Source organism: Zeugodacus cucurbitae, chromosome 2 (assembly GCF_028554725.1).
Source record: "Zeugodacus cucurbitae isolate PBARC_wt_2022May chromosome 2, idZeuCucr1.2, whole genome shotgun sequence".
NCBI lineage: Eukaryota > Metazoa > Arthropoda > Insecta > Diptera > Tephritidae > Zeugodacus > Zeugodacus cucurbitae.
Window position 1 is genome coordinate 29,273,057 of NC_071667.1, and position 20,954 is coordinate 29,294,010.

Sequence of the window (20,954 nt, forward strand, 5' to 3'; positions counted from 1 at the left end):
CGACGCAGAAGCTGTAAGTTCGCTCATTGCCACTCGTTGCTCGTGCAACGAGGTGAGCCACAGCGCGCACGCGAACACAATATACATCGCGGAAGCGGATACGGTCATCGAGGCGAGAGGGCGGTCGACTGCGACTGCGGCAGCGACAGCAGTTGGTTACGGTTACGGCAGTAATCGTCGCCCTGTGTGCACGGACAATAATATGAGGAGTGGCAGTTCAGAATTATTACTCGAGCAGCAACAACAAGAGTTACGGTTACGTAAAAAACGAGAACTGGCTCCAAAAAAGAAAAATGGCAACCGGCGTTTTCGTTCGTGGCGCGAACGTGCACGCTTCTATGGCACGTCAACGCTTGCCTTCTTCTCGGTGACGGCGGGCGCCTCGCTCCTATTTCTGGTGCCGCTCTATGTCGATCCGGCGATATCGACGCTAAGTCACGATTTCATCGACAGTCCGACACTGTGCACAACCACTCGGCGTGAGGATCTAATCGGTATATTTAATTGTTCGTGGAGTTCGTGTCGCGAAGGTTGCACCTCTGATCTATATCGTTGTGTACATATTTATGTGACGTTTATCGAGCAAAATATAACGATACCGGAGAATATGACCGATTACACTAACTTCACCGCGGAGTGGGAGCAGTCTGAGGAGGCCACACTGCTAGTGAATATAAAGGGGTGTGGTTATCCGCCGACGGTCACATGTAAAAAGTTCAATGCATACTATGGTGTCGAAGGTGCGATATTCCCCTGCTATTATTCGCGCAAAAATAAAACGGTCGTGCTGACGTCGTACAATCACGACAATCAGGTAGCGATGATCATACACTTCTTTACGGTGCCATTTGTGATAACAGTGATCTCGTCAATCGCGCTCTGCATTATGCATTGTGATTGTAGGTGTAAAAAGGATCGCAGCCATCGAAGGAATCGGCCGCAAGGTCGGCGACCGCGCATCGAAAACCTTAGGTGAGTTCACAAAGTATTTTTTTAAGTTCTATGTAAATTCGTAAAATTGTGATTACAAACAAAATGTCTGAAACCCTTGTGAATAATTGAAAATGATGTAGAGTTGTGGTTAGAGGAAATTTAACTGAATCTATCGAACTAAAATAGCTTTCGTTAACTTTCCTAGTAACTAGTTCGTTTCGAATGCGCTAAGATATTTGAAATACTTCCTAATTTCCTACTTTGTGTTGCTGAATCGTTTATTTTAAAGTGGTAGGCTGCATGAAATTTTGTTTACTATTCGGTGTGATACCGAAATGGTTTAAAACAAGAAATAGGTTGAGGGTTGCCACCTATATGCAAAGTTCACAGTAAACAAATTATAAAGCAATTTGAAAGATTTTACCGTTAAATATATTTTTGAGAAGAGTTGCCTACTGTTAAATATATTTTAAATGGATAAAAATTTAACTTAATATTATTACATTATACGACAAAATCGACTTTTTTTTGGGTATTGGACCAAACAAATTTTTTCCAGGAGATGGATACATAAGTAAAAAAAGTTATATTATAGTGTTAGCCTCCAAAATCGAAATATGTGGTTACGAAGTTCGAAAAAGGCTTTTTTAAAAAAGTATTTCTAATTACAAGATATAGTTACTAAATAATCCAAAATATGGAAATTATCTATATTAATTCAATGGTGTATAAACTTTGTTGCCAAACTTATATGATAGATGCTATAAGGTGTCCAGTATTTTTAATATACATATATAATTTGTTTTTGTTACAGAAAAATTGCTAAGAGAGTATAATAGCGCTTTGTTTACCACCCAAAACTAAACGAGTTTGATATAGGGTTATAACCACCAAAGTGATCACGGTGAAGAGTGGAGTTCAAATCCGGATGCCTGTCTGTCCGTCCGTTAGTCCTTCCGTCGGTCCGTCCGTCCGTCTGTGTAAGATATCTCGATAAAACTTTGTACACGTGTTTCTTGACACCATAGGAAGGTTCCTTTCGAAGAACATCGGAACAATGCCTCGCCCACAAAATGGCCATAAATAAAGCTATGGAAGTAAAATTTGGTATAAAGGATCGCACTATGAAGGGGCATATTTGGATGTAATTTTTTTGGAGAAGTGGGCGTGGCCCACTAAGTTTTTTGTTCATATCTCGTAAACTATATATCAAACTTTTTAGAGTCGTTTTTTTAAGTACTTCCTTATGTAGTCCAAAAATGGAAGAAATCGGATTATAACCACGCCCACCTCCCATACAAAGGTTACTAAAAATGCTTAAATTCAGTCAGGAAAACCACCAGAAACCTTAAATTTCATTATAAAGAAGGTATAGAAGAGCTGCACTCAAATTGGTACACAAAAATATGCCAAATCAGTTCACAACCACGCCTACTTCCTATATACTAAAACTTTGAAGACGATCTGAATCGTTTAATTTACATGATATAAAGTAAGCATAAATGAACAAATCGGAACCGAATTTTGCATAATTACTGCATTTATAGTGTGGCATCGCTCTTCTAAAAATCGTCAAGGCCCCATATATCGAACATTTGGACCTCAGTGCTTCTAATTTTTTTTACCGAAAATATAGGTAAGTCTCTCAGATATTTTAAAGAAATTCAGAGGGAATATCTTTCTTTTAATAATATGTCTCCATGCCTAAATTGCGTGAAATAGGGTCATAACTTCATCTAACTCCCATATACCTAATATTAGGGTTTCCAACTTTCAATATACATATATGCCAAATATGTGAGTCAAATTGTGTTTTACATTAATAAAATTAAATAAATATATTGTGAGAGTATAAAATGTTCGGTTACACCCGAACTTAGCTCTTCCTTACTTGCTCGATATATAAACATTTTACTCTTTTCGAAGATCTAACTTTGACTCTACATATCAGTTGTTACACACAATAATGTAATCTGGTCGTCTGAAAAAAAATTAGAAAAAGAAGATCGTAAGATTGATAGAACTGCAGACCAGACAGGCTCGACTCCCTTAACGCACTTGAATATTGGGCGAATACAACTATAAATCTTGGCGAATAGTGGCGACAACATGTAGAGAGTCTTAGTTATATAATATGTATAATACATACCCGACATTATCGGTATTTCAGTACTGGATCCGTTTTTTCCTGATAGAATTTTTTGTTTTAATAAATAAAATATTTTCCTTGGTATAACATCACATTGATATTGTCCGATAGAGAAAAATAATAAAATGGAAACTTGATCGCGCTTTCCTTTAGAATTGTACTAAAATAGACAACGAATTATTTGAAATAGTTAATTAATTTTTAAATTTTTAAATGGTTTCATACATATGAGATTCCAAGCCACTCTCCTTTGAACTTTCTAATTTAATTGTGTTATTCAATAATTTACTATATTTTTATATAATCACAAGAGCGCTTTGAGTCTAAATTTACTTTTTACTGTTTAATTGGTAGTCTGTGTAAAAATTACTGTTTATTAAGGCGTGTAACTCATTCGCCAAATCAATTAAATTATAAAGCCATGACATAACTGTAATTTTCTGCTGTTCGGTAAATAGTAAACACCCGCGCGTGGATATTACCCCCCAGTTCAGGGAAATCAGTGAATGTCAGTATATAATTGTCATAAATGCATATGACTTGTACACAAGCTCACATCCATTTAAAAACTGTTTCTATATGTACATATGTATATAGATAGATAAATGCATATGTACATATGTATATGTTGAATATGAGCATGTGTGGAGGCATGCGTGTAGACTTCTGCGTCACATGTTCGCCACTTTCGCTCCAACTAAAATCGAATTTCAATTATTTACTAACTACAATCGGATCGCGCGCTGAGTGCAACGCATAATTCAAATGATTTCACACACCGCCATACATAACAATACATGTACATATGTGTGTATTTATGTGTGTACATATGTGTAACTAACTATACGCAACAGAATGTATCTGTCTTCGTCAACATGAATAATGTGTATAGTATTTGAATTCCATAATTTATGAGCAGATATGGGCGAGAGTAACACAGCGAATCTACACAATGAATGCCCATATGTGCGCCTAAATGTATACAACTATGTGTGTACCAGCATGCATTCGCATACATTAGGGCGCCTAATAAAGCAAAGGATGTTTCCGGAACAATGTAAACTATTATAGTGGATTATAAAAGAAATTAGCAAGCTCTTACTGAAAGTATGTTTAGGCATATTAGTAGTAGACACATAGGCTTGTCCTTGTACATATGACGACCAGTTGTAGTACCTCGATAACCCATAATTAGAAAGTTGTTATATATCCAAAAACTTACTTATAGAACTCCAAATTTAGTTGATCTTCATTTATTTAGAGCCTTTTAAGAACTGTACAAACAAATATGATTTCTACAAACAGTTTCGAAACTGTTCACTAAACATTTTAAAGTTCGGTCGGGCCTTCGGCCACAATAATGCATTTGAAACAGATACGAAATAATTTCAACATGGTTAATGGGAACAGACACATCAGAAGACAGTTCAAGCTTTATTAATTTCTCAGTTGTTCAAGCCTCTTATCTGAGGTGCTATTAAAGATAAGGATTAACAGATTTTTAAGATTCGAATACGAAAGTTTTGAATAATAATTAAGAGAAAAAAAGTTTTAAACTTCTTAAATCTTAAATTGAGACTTATATAGATAACTGTTTTCTTGTTAAATGCACATTAATCATTCGATTATTTGAAAACTAGTTCTAGGTAGCAGTTTCAAGACCTTTCGATATTAGTCCCAAGCAAATTTGGGGATTATTTATGAAAAATTAAGTGGTACTATTTTCTCAATTAAAATATAAGGCGTGTTTTATTTGACCAGCAAATTAGGCTATTAGCTTATTTTGTTGGCTTGTTGGCTAGAGGTATTGCCAGTGCACCGTTTTTTTTCATTCACAATAGTGTGGTTTTTTCAAAAAAAAGTAGTTGGCAATAGCGAGAATCCTCATTTTGACAGAAAAAAATTTAAACAAACCAAAATTTTAAATTCTTACGAACTTTATCCATATATATTTTGACCATCCCGGATATAATAATGATTGTAGATTCCTTAATAGATTCCTTAATAGATGAATATTATAGAAAAGCGGTAAACAAAAGGAAATTTGATTTATAAATTTAACTTGTTTTTTTCAAATAAATTACATTTCAGCTGAGAGTTCGGGCCCGCATTGCCAACACAATTCATTTTTAATCGAAGATATGAAATAAGCTAAATGCGTTTTATTTGCCCACGATTTAGCTATTAGCTTGTGGTGGTCAAATAAAACACGCCTATTATTAATTAACATATTTCAAACTTCTATAGTTAAAGTTGCTTTGGAAGTTGTTTAAAAAATTCAAAAACATTAGTATTCAATTCCAAGCTTAGGATTTATAGAAGATATTTTTAAGAGTGGTTCAACATTTTTTGGTATCAGTTCAAGAGTGCAAGCGTGTTGGGAGCAATCTCGAAATGGGCTAGTTATTTCGGGTTTGGTTTCAGCCAATTTCGGGACTGGTGCACTTCATACAGTTTCTGATATGCCCTAATACTCTAAATATATGCTAAAACTCCTCGCACTCGACATTCAATTACATATGTATGTACGCATTTATATATGAACATATGTATGCACACAGTCGCATTACATGAAAATAGGATAATTGTTCCGCTTATTATGATTGATATTAACTTGGCAGTCGCATGTCAGGGAGCTTTTTAACAAACACAGAGCTCTACGCAAATGTTTAATATAAAAGCAAGTTAATTTGGGAGCACTAAACAAACACACACACACATGCATGCTTAGCGATTGTACATAGGGATCCGTCAGTTTATTAAATGACAACTGCATAATGTGGACGCAAGAAGCTCTCATGTTTTGACAGTTGCATACCCGTTCACATTAAATGAATTTCTGCGCTAAATTCAATATGTGATCCTTTGTCATAATACATATTATAGTCTATTTTGGGTAATAAAATATTGATGACACAGATTTAGAGTTCTTCTCTCGAAACATTTCACTACATCAGGGTAAATGAAGTGGTTGAAGTTAAGTTTTATCAAGCTTTTAGTTGCTTCGAATTGTCGGAGTAGACTTTATTATTAAACATATAATAAATGCTAAATTTTATTGATCAAAATGACAAATTAGTTTAAGTCCATTATATTCTAAAATTAAGGAACGATGCATGATGATGATAGTTTGTGACGTTTTTTATACTCTCGCAACAAAGTTGCTAAAGAGAGTATAATAGTTTTGTTCCCATAACGGTTGTTTGTAAGTTCTAAAACTAAACGAGTTAGATATAAGGTTATATAAGCCAAAGTGATCAGGGTGACGAGTGAAGTTCAAATCCGGATGTCCGTCCGTCCGTTTGTGCAAGCTGTAACTTGAGTAAAAATTTAAATATCTTAATGAAACTTGTTGCACGTGTTTCTTGGCATCATAAGAAGCTTAAGTTCGAAGATGGGCGAAATCAGACTACTGCCACGTCCACAAAATAGCGATAACTGAAAACATATAAAGTGTCATAACTAAGCCACACATTAATCTATGAAAGTGAAATTTGGTACAAAGCATTGTTCTAAGAAGGGGCATATTTGGATGTAATTCTTTTGGGAAGATGGTCGTGATGCCGCCCCTTTTAAGTTTTTAAATCGTAAATTTCTAAAGCTATATCAAACAAACTCTCTAGAGTTATTTCCTTTGGACTTTTCTTTAAACTCTAAAAAGGTTTGAGGAACTCCGATTATAACCACGCCTACCTCCTATACATTGGTCAAAAACCATATCTCCGAAACTACTCGACCAATTTCAATTAAATTCGGTTCATAGTATCTGTTTGGCTTCCCAATGATATGTTATGAAAATAGTCCAAATCGGTTCCCAACCACGCCTACTTCCCATATACAACAACTTTGAAGTCGAAAGTTAGTATAAAGTAAGCACTAGTGAAGATATGGGAACAGAACTTTGCACTTCTCCCTTCTTAAAATCGAAATCGGATCATAATTGTTCAAGGCCCTATATATCGAACATGAGGGCCTTAGAGCTTCGAATTTTTTTTTTTTACCGAAAATAAATTCTTTTAACTCACTTTTCAAAAATAACGATTTTGATTTTAAATAAAGAGAAATTTTTCGAATTAGATTTTTACTTAAACTGCTGGCACTTTTTTGGCTTTATTTAAGTGTAAAGCATTAACAAATATTTAATTTTCTGGCAAAATATTAAATTCAGTATACATTTAAAATCGTGTTGGATTCTCTTGGTTAAACGAATAATAAGTAAAAGGTGTAAAACATGTTTATAACTGCATCATATGGCAGCAGGAAAAAACATATATGAAATACAATGCAAATAAAAATTTTACAGCCCATCCAGTTTTGCAAAGTAAAACTTTCAGTTTTATCGCGCTTATTTTCAAATTACATAAATTAAGTTATAAAATTTTCACATGCTCACATGAAACTCCCATATAAACCCATGTGTGTGTGTATGTATGTGTGAGTATTGTGGTTTTATTATAATGTGTATTGTTCGCACTTTTACTGTGAGAAGTATGCTTACATTTGACGCGCTTATCAATTTACTTGTCTGTATGTGTGTTGAAACATTATGTTGCAACAACATATTGAATTACTTACATATTGCGTACGCTAGTGTCGACAAAATAAGTAAAAAACAAGTAAGGAAGGGCTAAGTTCGGGTGTAACCGAACATTTTATACTCTCGCAATTTATTTATTTAACTTTATTTATATTATATAATATACAATTTAACCCACATATTCGTCATATATATTGTATAAAGTCCATTGAAAGTTGGCAACCGTAATATTAGGTTAGGAGCACCGAGGTCCTCATGTTCGATTAATGGGGCCTTGAAAACCTATGGTCCGATTTCGGCGATTTTTAGAATGGGGCTGCCACACTATAAACATAGTATTTGTGCAAAGTTCTGCACTGATATCTTCACTAGTGCTTACTTTATATATTGTAAAGTAAACAATTCAGATAGTCTTCACAGTTCTGGTATATAGGTAGTAGGCGTGGTTGCAAAGCGATTTGGCCTATTTTCACAACATATCATTGGGATGTAAGGAAACTATTACAAACCAAGTTTCATTGAAATCGGTCGAGTAGTTCCTGAGATATCGTTTTTGACCCATAAGTGGGCGATACCACCACCATTTTCCATTTTGTAGAAAAACTGAGTGCAGCTTCTGTCTGCCATTTTCTTATGTGAAATTTAGTGTTTCTGGCGTTTTTCGTTACTGAGTTAACTCACTTTTAGTAATTTTCAACCTAACCTTTGTATGGGAGATGGGCGTGGTTATTATCCGATATCAACTAATTTCATGGTCTGTGGTGGGGTATTTAAGAGAACTGACTGCAGAAAGTTTGGTTTATATGACTTTATTGGTTTACGAGATATATACAAATAACCGATTTGGGGGAGGGGCCACGCCCACTTCCCCAAAAAAATTACATCCAAATATGCCCCTTTCTAGTGCGATCCTATGTTCCAAATTTTACTTTTATAACTATATTTATGGCTTAGTTATGATACTTTTTGCGCTTTCGGTTTTCGCCATTTTGTGGGCGTGGCAGTGGTCCGATTTTCGAAAGCAACCCTCTCACGGTCCCAAGGAACGTGTGTTCCTCATTTTTTTATTGTTTCATCAATATATCTCAATTTTTACTCAAGTTATCCGTTGCACGGACGGACGGACGGACGGACGGACGGACAGACGGACAGACAGACATTCGGATTTCGACTCGTCTCGTCACCCTGAGCATTTTGATATATATAAACCCTATATCTAACTCGTTCAGTTTTATGACTTACAAACAACCGTTATGTGAATAAAACTATAATACTCTCTTAGCAACTTTTGTTGCGAGAGTATAAAAAAAATTATATAATTTAGCACATAACGACATGAGAACTATAAAAAAGCCTTAGGAAAACTTTTCGCTTAGAAATTGAATTATACCGTTGCCAGTGTTTTAGAGCTAAAGTGGAAAATACGCGGCCTTTAATCCAACTTCAACAGTTGGATAATTATATTTATGAAGCAAAATTTTGCTGAAAACTAATTTTATTCACAATAAACTTCAGTTTAAATCGAGTTTATAATTATTAATTAACTATTTCTTCCTTCCTACTAATTAGCTTTTTTTAGTAAAACGATCTGCACTTCAATATAATCTAGTAAACTCACTTCCGTTATTTGAAAAATGTATACGCTGAAGGATTGAACAAATTATGCTCCCCATCTAGACATGTTACTCATACGCCATGTCCTTCAAATTAATTAAAGCAGCCACACACAGTTGCATTTACGCCAATAACTCGTTCATTTCAAACACAAAACGCACGCTAACTCACTTTTCAGCAGAAAACTTTAATAAAAGCTCGAACTTGCAAAAACACACGCACAAAAATCGCACAAAATCCACCACTTATGCCACCCGCACACCCGTTGCATGTAGAGATTTGTGCGAAGTTTAGCGCGCACTTTCGCCTTGCCATTGCCATTGCTTACGCTTGTTGTATCAGCGCGTTGCTATGCGCCGCTGGCGTTGTTATCGGTGATGTGTGAAATTTTCGCGTTGATTTCGCCATTATTTTTGCGGTTTTCGTTATGCTGCCACCTTCCACCTTCTGGTTGGAGTGGAAAGTATTACCCAACATTGCGCTTAATTCTCAATCATTTATCAACGCTGCGAAATTCGCTTCGCACAGCATACGCAGTTAGCATTTATCGTTTGCTGAAAGCATAAAGCATTTCAGTACACGTGTTTTAGTTCGTCGAAATCGCGGTGCGGTGGTACAAACTTCCACTCATATACAGAGAAATATTTTCAAATTCGAGAGAATTAAGTGTTGAAAGGTGCTGATTTGACACAGTGCAAATAATTTTCAGACATCAAATTCCATGTTAGATATGTTAACTGTTAAATTGTTAACAAAAATATTTTATAACAAAAACTAAATCTTGCTTTTGATGAAAGCTCATTAGAGCTTTCGTGCAGCCATGTTATTGAATTTTAGGAAATTTTTTGATAAAATAATTTCACAGCACTCGTTACATAAGTTAAAGCGAAATTTTGAATTAAATTGTTTGAGCAAATTATAAAGCAGTTTTCGACCGTTTCCGAACAACACATGAATGTTATGAGAACCTTTTTGTGAGAAAGGCGATCTAATATGGTATTTAAAAGGGATATTAAGGAAGAGTTTTATTATTTTTTTATAAGTTCCAACATTGAACATCAATCCCACATTATCAACTTGGCAATAATTTAATGTATAGCGATTTTCGTAGGAATTCTGGGGACTGGCTTAGGTTAGGGCTCTTAAAATTATTCGAATAACCTGAAAACGGATTAGTCGAATATCCGGTTTGTAGTTGTTCATATGAATATTAACCGAATAATACTATTCGAATAGTCCTAACATTGCGTTCTACAACGATTGTTCGAATAGTTGTTCTGCTGCGACTATTCGAATAGTTAATCTGCTGCAAGTATTTGAATAAATAAAACTATAGTCAACAACGGAAATGAGAGGTTAATCGAATAGTCGAAAACTAACGACTATCTGCATACTGCAAACCGAATATTATTATTCGAATAATGCCATATCCGGTTAATTCGGTTAGTCGATTAGTCGAATACGAAGATCTCTAGTTTAGGTTAGTCTGGCAAAGCCACACATAGACCAGTTTTAGTCTTTAGCGCTATCAGATAGAGTTCCGTCTCATATATATATATATATTTGGCGTAGGAACCGCTTTAAGCGATTATAGCCGAATCCACCAGAGCGCGCCACTCATTCCTCCTTTTTGCTTTTTGGCGCCAACTGGAAACACCAAGTGAAGCCAGGTCACTTTGCACTTGGTCTTTCCACCGGAGTGGAGGTCGTCCTCTTCCGCGGCTTCCTCCAGCGGGTACTGCATCGAATACTTTCGGAGCTGGAGTGTTTTCTTCCATCCGTACAACATGACCTAGCCGCTGTCTTTTTATTCGCTGAACTATGTCAATGTCGTCGTATAAATCGTACAGCTCATCGTTCCATCGTCTGCGGTATTCGCCGTTGCCAATGTTTAGAGGACCATAAATCTTGCGCAAAACCTTTCTCTCGAAAACCTCAAGAGTCGTCTCATCGGATGTTGTCATCGTCCACGCTTCAGCGCCATACATCAGGACGGGAATAATGAGCGACTTATAGAGTTTGATTTTGGTTTGTCGAGAGAGGACTTTATTTTTCAATTGCCTACTCAGTCCAAAGTAGCACCTGTTGGCAAGACTGATTCTGCGTTGGATTTCAAGGCTGACATTGTTGGTGTTGTTAATGCTGGTTCCCAGATAAACGAAATTATCTACAACTTCAAAGTTATGACTATCAACAGTGACGTGGGAGCCAAGACGCGAGTGCGCTGACTGTTTGTTTGATGACAGGAGATATTTCGTCTTGTCCTCATTCACCACCAGACCCATACGCTTCGCCTCTTTATCTAGTCTGGAAAACGCAGAACAAACGGCGCGGTTGTTGCTTCCGATGATATCAATATCATCGGCATACGCCAGGAGCTGTACACTCTTGTAGAAGATTGTACCCTCTCTATTTAGTTCTGCATCTCGTATTATTTTTTCCAGCAATAGATTGAAGAAGTCGCACGATAGTGAGTCACCCTGTCTGAAGCCTCGTTTGGTATCGAACGGCTTGGAGAGGTCCTTCCCGATCCAGACGGAGCTTTTGGTGTTGCTCAACGTCAGCTTACATAGCCGTATTAGTTTTTGAAGGGATACCAAATTCAGACATCGCGCCATAAAGGCAGCTCCTTTTCGTGCTATCGAAGGCAGCTTTAAAATCGATAAAAAGATGGTGAGTATCGATTCTTCTCTCTCGGGTCTTTTCCAAGATTTGGCGCATGGTGAATATCTGGTCCATTGTAGATTTTCCAGGTCTAAAGCCACACTGATAAGGTCCAATCAGTTCGTTGACGGTGGGCTTTAGTCTTTTACACAATACGCTCGACAAAACCTTATATGCGATATTGAGGAGACTTATACCACGGTAGTTGGCGCAGATTGTGGGGTCTCCCTTCTTATGGATTGGGCAGAGCACACTAAGATTCCAATCGTCAGGCATGCTTTCTTCCGACCATATTCTACGAAGAAGCTGATGCATGCACCTTATCAGTTCTTCGCCGTCGTATTTGAATAGCTCGGCCGGTAATCCATCGGCCCCCGCCGCTTTGGTGTTCTTCAAGCGGGTAATTGCTATTCGAATTTCTTCATGGTCGGGTAATGGAACATCTATTCCATCGTCATCGATTGAGGAATCGGGATCGCCATCTCCTGGTGTTGTACTTTCACTGCCATTGAGCAGGTCGGAGAAGTGTTCCCTCCATAATCCCAGTATGCTCTGGACATCCGTTACCAGATTACCTTCTCAGTCCCTACATGATAATGCTCCGGTCTTGAAACCTTCTGTTAATCGCCTCATCTTTTCATAAAATTTTCGAGCATTACCCATGTCGGCCAGCTTTTCAAGCTTTTCATACTCACGCATTTCGGCCTCTTTCTTTTTACGTCTGCAAATGCGTCTCGCTTCCCTCTTTAGTTCTCGATATCTATCCCATCCCGAACGTGTTGTGGTCGATCGCAACGTTGCGAGGTAGGCAGTCTGTTTTCTCTCCACTGCGGAACGACAATTCTCATCATACCAACTGGTTTTTTGGCGTTGCCGCAGACCAATTGTTTCGGCTGCAGCGGTATGCAATGAGTTTGAGATGCCGTTCCACAGCTCCCTTATATCGAGATGCTGATGAGTGCTCTCAGAGAGCAGGAGTGCAAGTCGAGTAGAAAATCGTTTGGCTGTCGGTTGTGATTGCAGCTTTTCGACGTCGAACCTTCCTTGTGTTTGTTGACGGGCGTTCTTTGCTGCTACTAGATAATGGTCCGAGTCAATGTTTGGTCCTCGGAGCGTACGCACGTCTAAAACACTGGAGACATGTCTTCCGTCTATCACAACGTGATCGATTTGATTGCGCGTGTTTCGATCAGGGGACAGCCACGTTGCTTGATGAATTTTTTTATGCTGGAATCTGGTACTACAGACAACCATATTTCGGGCCCCAGCGAAGTCGATCAGCCTCAGGCCGTTTGGCGATGTTTCGTCATGGAGGCTGAATTTTCCGACTGTTGTGCCAAAGACACCTTCTTTACCCACCCTGGCGTTAAAATCGCCAAGCACGATTTTGACATCGTGGCGGGGTCTCATAGTCAATGCTTAAAGCGAATTTTAAAAGGTTATTTGGCCCCACTACCGATATCTCATCCAGTTTCTCATACTGAACGGTAATATATTAGATATATATAAGTAAAATATTGCATAATATATTGCCTCACCATCTAAAACACTATCCTAAATCCGCCTAAAGATTATAAAATTGTTTTGGGAAATTTTTTATAATTGGGTCTTCAATCCAAAAAAGTGTTACAATGATCGGATTTAGTTCAAATATGCGCCGTTTCGTTCGATAATATGTTTCCATCTAGACGGCTTCCACATCTCGTAGAAGTCCCCACCCTTATTTACGAAGAACTCGTACACTCCACTTTTCACAAGCCTCTTTTGAGTTCAACTTTACACCACCAAGGTCGTTCGCCATGGGCAGGAATAGGTGGTAATCACATGGCGCTATGTCGGGGCTAAATGATGGATGCGACTTGCCATCCGAGCTCCCGAGTCATCAACGAAGTGGGTGGTCTGGCGTTGTCCTGGTGGAACACCACACCCTTCCTGTTGGGCAATTTTGGACGCTTCTGGTCGATCGCCTGCTTCAAGCGGTCCAGTTGTACACAGTAGATGGTAGAATTAAGCGTCTGGCCATATGGGATCAGCTCATAGTGGATGATCCCCTTCCAATCCCACTAAACACACAACAAAACCTTCCTGGCCGTCAATCCCGGCTTGGCCACAGTTTGGAACGATTCACCGGCATTCGACCACGATCGTTTTCGTTTGATATTGTCATATGTGATCCATTTTTCGACGCCAGTCACCATCCGCTTCAAAAAGGGTCGAGTTCGTTCCGTTTCAGCAGAATACCGCAGGCGTTGATTACGTCCAAAAGGTTTTCTTGCGTCAAATCATGCGGCATCCAAGCATCAAGCTTTTTTGTGTACCCAGCCTTCTGCAGATGGTTTAAAATGGTTTTGTGACTAACTCCTATCTCCTGGGCGATGTCACGAGATGCCACATGCCGGTGGCAGTTCTAAGTGATAGAGTACCATCCCCCAAAACATCATTAATCTCATGGAACGTTTCTCTAGAAGATTTGCTTTTAACGAAGGAAAACGTTGAAATAGCGCGAATTTCGGCGTTAGTGAATTCCATGTTTACACGTCTATAACTGTTGAACGCATTATATAAAATAATCATGCATAGCGTCGTTTTATAGGTTATATCAAGACCTTTCAAAGATGTATAGTATTACCAGATACGAACTCTGTAGCGCTTTATTCATATCTGCGAAATTAAAAAGACAAAAAGGAAGGGAGATATTTGACTACCTTGCATATTAATTTCAATTATTTTTTATGTGAGTTCCATTTCATACTTTATTTAATATCCTAATAGCTTGAAATATTATGCAGGACAACGGCTATCATGCCGCGTTATGGTAGCTGTAAGTTTAAAGATGCTTTTTTGGATCTATTGAATATATAGAAATTCAGAAAGAGTCCCCTTTTTTGTGTGTGCTAGTGTGCTTGAAACGAAGTTTTTAGAATTTTTGTCTCAATTATTGTGTTTACTTAGTTTTCTACTGAAATTATTTATATCTAGATTTACCAGTCCACTTCAAAAACATAGATAAATCAGGAAATTTCTGTAATTTTATAATCTCACTTCACGCACAATTTCGCTCTCAGAAAGAAAAGTAGTCCAGCATTTTTGGTCTGCTTCAACACAAAGTCACCGTGTGTCATACCAGCTAATACTCGCACGAGTACTCGTCTTTTACGACCTTCACTACCAAATAGTCGGTAATCTTTATTTGCATCTTTTGACTTTGTGTCCCCTTCACCCCGTTTACATAATGACGTATTATATAATTTTATTACGACATTCACAGCCCACCTGTGCCAGCGAACAAGAATGTCTGAGCAAATGTATACTTCTATATGTACATATATACAACGTTGAATGCATGCGAGATAAGCTTACATTGTTGCTACGATTTAGTATTCGTTGCTTTGCAGCTTTCATGTATTGTCTGGCGTTATTGTTACTGTTATTTTCATTGCTGGCTTTTGTTACTGTTGCTATTGCTATTGCTATTTGATTTTGTTTTTGCTTTCACCATTCGTTTATTTTTACTCGCTAGATATGAGTGCCTTCGCTTGCTTGCTGAATGAATTACGCTGGCGCGTATCGCGTACCAAACACACGGCTGCACCGCCAGCACAAGTGTCCGCACAGTCAGCGCCCTTTACGTAGGTACCTACCATCTATGAGGATTATATGCATATATATATATTGCATATATACATATATATGTGTGTGTGTATATGTGGGATATCCATAGAATAATGACGAAGACAACAATGAGTCAAAAAAGAAATGGCAGGCAAAGAAACGCAAAATACAAAGCTCCAAAATAAGAACGCAAAAAAGTGAACGCGATGAATTGTGAAGATAAACCAAGCCAGTGACAAATAAGTCGGAAAACAGTCGCACAAACTCATATAATGTTGCCCTGAGCTGCCAGCTTTCGAAGGATGATATTGAAAAGTAGTTTCAACGAAAACTTTGTTTGTGCTAATCTTTAAATTCTGTGAGTAGTTTTAGTTCTCAGTTTCGAAATTGAAGTGTTAAATATAGCATATATAATATTCTAGCAACTAGAGACAGTGCACACAGTTCTTATTGTTTACAGTTGGATCAAAATGAAAATATAAAAACTTCATAACTATTGGAGATACCATATCTACCACTCGAGAGATATGGTATTTTGAAAGGCGTGTATTTGGAATCTCATGAGAATTGTGCTGAAAAGAAATAATCGAGATCTCAGGAGCTCAGGGGTCAGAGAAATAATTATAACAGAATGTTGTATGGTTTTTAGTATTTGAATGCCATTGGAAGATTCAAACAGCCTTTGAAAAAAATATATTGCCGTCAGTCTTAAAATACCATATTGATAAAAAAATTGACGAGCCACTATTTTAAATTAAAGCGAAAATCTAGTAATCTAGACTAAGCTACCTCAAATCGTCTTAACAATTTCGTCAACCACGCAAGCTTTAAGAATTAGTTCCCCAACTTAAAGATCAGTGCACATATGTAGATATATATTTTTAAAATTTGCTCTCAGTCTTTGAACCATTCCGCTTAATCATCTGCCATCCTCTGTATATGCTGCAACTTTGCAACAGTCAGCAACTTGCTCACCTTTCCGTTATTCGTCGATTCGTCGATCAGAGCTTCCGCTGTTTTACTACCTGACTGCCGTTTTCGTTTTTCCCCACATTTTCTTCGCTTATTATTACTTGCTGCTGGCGAAGGTGCAGTGGTGGAAAGACTAAAACGACGCTGTCGTTGCCATCGGCACAGTCATCATGCAACCATTCATACATTTTTCGTAGTCTCCGGATGCGGATGCAAATGTGCGGCTGAAAATGTGAATGCCATATGTGATGGTGACCCTACACACACATACATACAAGTGCATATGTATTTGTTGTTTTGGTGGATGGTGCGCTCCATTGCCCTTCAGTGCCTTCCTTAGACGACAGCGCGTTGCGCCACCCTTGACCTCCTTCCCGCTTCGCCACTATGCCGCGCGATATCTGCCTGCTGCCGCTGCTTCATGCGCTTCTTGCTGCTGCAGTTGTGCTCAGCTGTTGGTTGGTTAAAATATTAAATTATTCTGATGAAAGGACGTGGCATTCTGCACACGGTCGCCTTCTGCATATACATATATAGAATATATATACATATATATGTGTAGATGCAACTGAAACACAAAAAAACAAGAAACGTATGCTCTTCTTTTGCTGCATGTGTGTAACGTATCTCTGGCGCAGGCGAACGCGTCCACGGGTGAATGAGTAGTGCGCTTTTAGACAAATTCGCTTTATAACAATAATAAAAAGATTTTTATGTTATAACTGCTAAGTCGACGCAAATGCCGCCAACACCTCCGCACCGCCACACAGACTTAACGGAGCGTGGCGACCACTATGGCATATACATATGTACATATATACATATGTAAGCTACATATATACACATAGTCACATTTGAAATCTCATAAACTCGCATTCACAGCTGTTTGTGGCTTTGTTGCAATTGTGTCTGTTTGTGCGCCTCCATTATTGTTTTTGTTCGTCTGTATCCGCCCATTTACACTACTTAAATTGTACTTTTTTCATTTTCGTTTTTTCCTCTCAACACGGTTTAGCATTTCACCAGAGAGCAATGATAATCTGTGAATGTATTTAACTTTTATTTTATTTATATTTTATGGCTGGCGGAAGGCATAAAATGTTAGTTTTGATTTATAACTGTGAATAATTATGAGCGGTAAAGGGAGGCAGAGGTTAAGCGCAGCATTGTTAGTTGGTTTAGAAATGTCCTTATTCGAAATGAAATTGGGTCACTTTTTTCTGGTTAAGACAACGAAATCTTGCCTTCGTGACCAATGGTTAAAATGGTTTAGAGGTCTTCTTATATGAGTTTTAAGGCTTTAAATGTTATTCAATTAGGCTTTATTTTTGTTGATAATTAAATTACCTTGAATGGTTATATATATAGCAAAACCAAAACCTCAAAAATACATTACAATGCTGCCAATTAATCAATATCAATCAGGTTGTTCATATCGTTCCTATGAGAGAAATTAATTCAATTATTTCGTAGCAAGATTTAACATCGTTTGCAGTAGCTTCGAACTACTTTGCAATTCGACTTGTCACCGCGGAATCGCTGGAAACCAGCTTGCAAGAAACCCTAGGTACCGTAGCAACATGGACGCCGGAATGGGAACTCTTTCCATTGTTGTCCATGGTCCACTTGCGCTAGAGCGCTGAACACACTGACTTCGAGTGAGCTCGCCAAACGCTGGACAACAGTCAACACCTATGTAGAAGCGTGGACTATCTGGGCCGCGGTGGATCCAAAGCGGCCAATCCAGCTGCTATCGCTTAGAAAGGCTCATCTCGCCGCAATCATTACTGGTCCTTGTTCAATAAGCACATATGCGATGAGGTTAGGGATGAAGACAGACGCTAGTTGCAAAGCTGCTTGGAGGAAGACGAAGCGGAATCATCCAACCACTTCCTCCTTCAATGTCCAGCATTCGCTACACTTAGATTAAAACACCTCGGTAGACACATTTTCGACGAACCCAGCGAAGTAACTGGAGTCGATATTAGCTGCCTTAAGAACTTTATAATAGAGTTCAAGCACTTTGTCGATTCATAAGGGTCTTAGCGATCCGTCAGGAGTATCTGGGTGTCACAAATAACAGTCGAAGCTGTCTGCATTCGCGCAGACTTAGCGCTTGGTCTAACCTCACCTTAGATTTAACCTCCTAAGGCACTTGTACACATATAACTGGTTTATTTTGAGTGACCCAAGGATCCTGAAAGGATCCGGATTAAGAACGACACGTGCAAAACACTATTTTCTAATGAAAAAATGCTCCTAATATCAAAGAATGGCTCCAGAACTGGCAAAGGTGCCATAGGTCATAAAATAGCCAAGTAAGTTCAGTATAAATAGCGCTCCATTATTCCAAGTCTAAAGTACCAAAAACCCTTCTTTAATTTAACACCATTTATATAAAGTATTATATTGGTAACAATTCAAGGTAAAAGGATTCAATAATATAATATTATAATATAGAATTAATCCTTTAGTCTGTAGAATGAATATTCATGTAATTTAACCTGTAATTCACAATAATAAAGCATATTTGTTTTGAATAACTAAATACCCCTGAAAATAATCATAACTTAAATAAAAAATTCCTCTGTCAATGGAATCGATATATACATATGTATATATTCATAAGGCAATCAACCTTAATTACGATAAAATTTTCAATCGATCGTCTCGGCAACATCAAACGAATAGTAATCATGCTAAAACAGACTGAAAAAGTACAAAATTACATCATATGTGGCAACTTGTTACCCTGATTGGGCAATTGGCAGTAATCCAAATACTTTTTGGGCGTGAAAACGAACGTTAGGCGAACAATGTGCTGCACCAAAGAACATATGTACAACTGGCATATGAGGCCGCTGTGTGAAGGTAACCCAGCTCTTCATAATATTTACCAAACAGTTTTTTAATCTTCTTTCATATATGTACATACATACATACTTAACACAGACGTAATTTATTATGCTCATATTATTATTATTATACGAACGTTCAAGGAGCTGCCAAATATAATTATTTCGAAATTGCGAAAATAGTTGACTTTAGCAGACAGTGAAATACAACCGCTTTTAGCATTTTCTTGTTTACGATAACTATTCTGGTAAAGTGACAGCATGTGGGTGTGGCGGATATTCTTGTATTTGACATCTGTTATGATTTATTTCAAACACAAACTTCTTAAGTGAGCGTTGTAATGGCGAAACAAGATTTTTAACGGAACAATTGGAGAAAAACACTTCGAAATAGCAAATGACAAATTGGCTTAGACAAACCTACATCTAGTAGTAGAGCGAAGGTGTTATCTTAACATTTAGGGACTTGAATAAACTTACAATTATTTAAAAACTTGATGAAATTTATGACATATCTTGAAGCCTCTTAGCTCAAATTTGTCAAAAAAAATCATATATTTCCACCATAGAAGTTGTTAGTTCGTTATATAAAGTACTATAATTAAGTCAAAATTAAACTAAAATTGTCCATGGGATATGGGAAAAATGGTTTTACTCTTCCTCAATTAGGCGTAGTTTCGTTTAATTCTCTAATAACGTAAATCAGATACTGAAGAAGATATATTAATGTAAATAGTCGGATTTATTGCACTTAAGCCTAATTGAATTAAATTGGCATTCCCCTAGAACTCGGTTCTCATTCCTATCGTTGTCTTTATACCGTACATTCGGCATAGTCGGAAATTCCTCAATAGAATAATTCCAAAATTATGAAATCCTTCCATGAAGTCGGTTTAAAGGTCTAACAAGGATTACTTTTATGAGAAAATGAAAATTATGTTGAAGTAGTAAGTCTATCCCCGCAAAACTAATGCGGCTCTGTAAGTTGACGTTGAGGAACACCAAAAGCTCCGTCAGGATTGCGAAGGACCTCTCCGAGCCGTTCGATGCCAAACGAGGTTTCAGACAAGGAACCTATAGTGTGACTTCTCTAACTTGATGCTGAGGTACAATCTACTATAAGAGTGTACAGCTCCTGGCGTACGTCGATGATATTGATATCATCGGAAGCAACAACCGCGCCGTTAGTTCTGCTTTTTCCCGCCTGGATAAGAAGATTAGTGAATGGGTCTGTAGGTGAATGAGGACAAGATGAAATATCTATCACTCTTGCCAACAGGTGCTATTTTGGACTGAGTAGACAATTGAAAAGTAAAGTCCTCTCTCGACGAACCAAAATCAAACTCTACAAGCGAATACCGCAGATGATGGAACGATGATCTTACGAGTTATACTGTGACATTGACATAGTTCAGCGAAAAAAGACAGCGGCTATTCGACAGTTGTCCGAATAGATGAAAATACTCCAGTTCTGAAAGTGTTCGATGCAGTAGCCGTGGGAGGAAATCGAGGAAGGGGAAAGCCTCCACTCCGTTGGAAGGACCAGGTGGAGAGCGACCTGGTTACATTTGGGAACTCCAACTGGCGCCGAACTGCGAATGAAAGAGAGAAGTGGCGC

The 20,954-nt window shown here is 37.8% G+C and overlaps 1 protein-coding gene across 1 annotated transcript in view; it reads left to right on the forward strand.

Moving 5' to 3' along the window:
* Positions 1–202: 202 nt before the first annotated feature.
* LOC105213645 (protein tipE) overlaps positions 203–20,954 on the forward strand; it is a 106,624-nt gene continuing 85,872 nt past the window's right edge. Inside the window, exon 1 of the mRNA XM_011186612.3 lies at positions 203–972. Within this exon, the coding sequence (XP_011184914.2) occupies positions 203–972 (770 nt within the window). The remainder of the gene's footprint in view (positions 973–20,954) is intronic.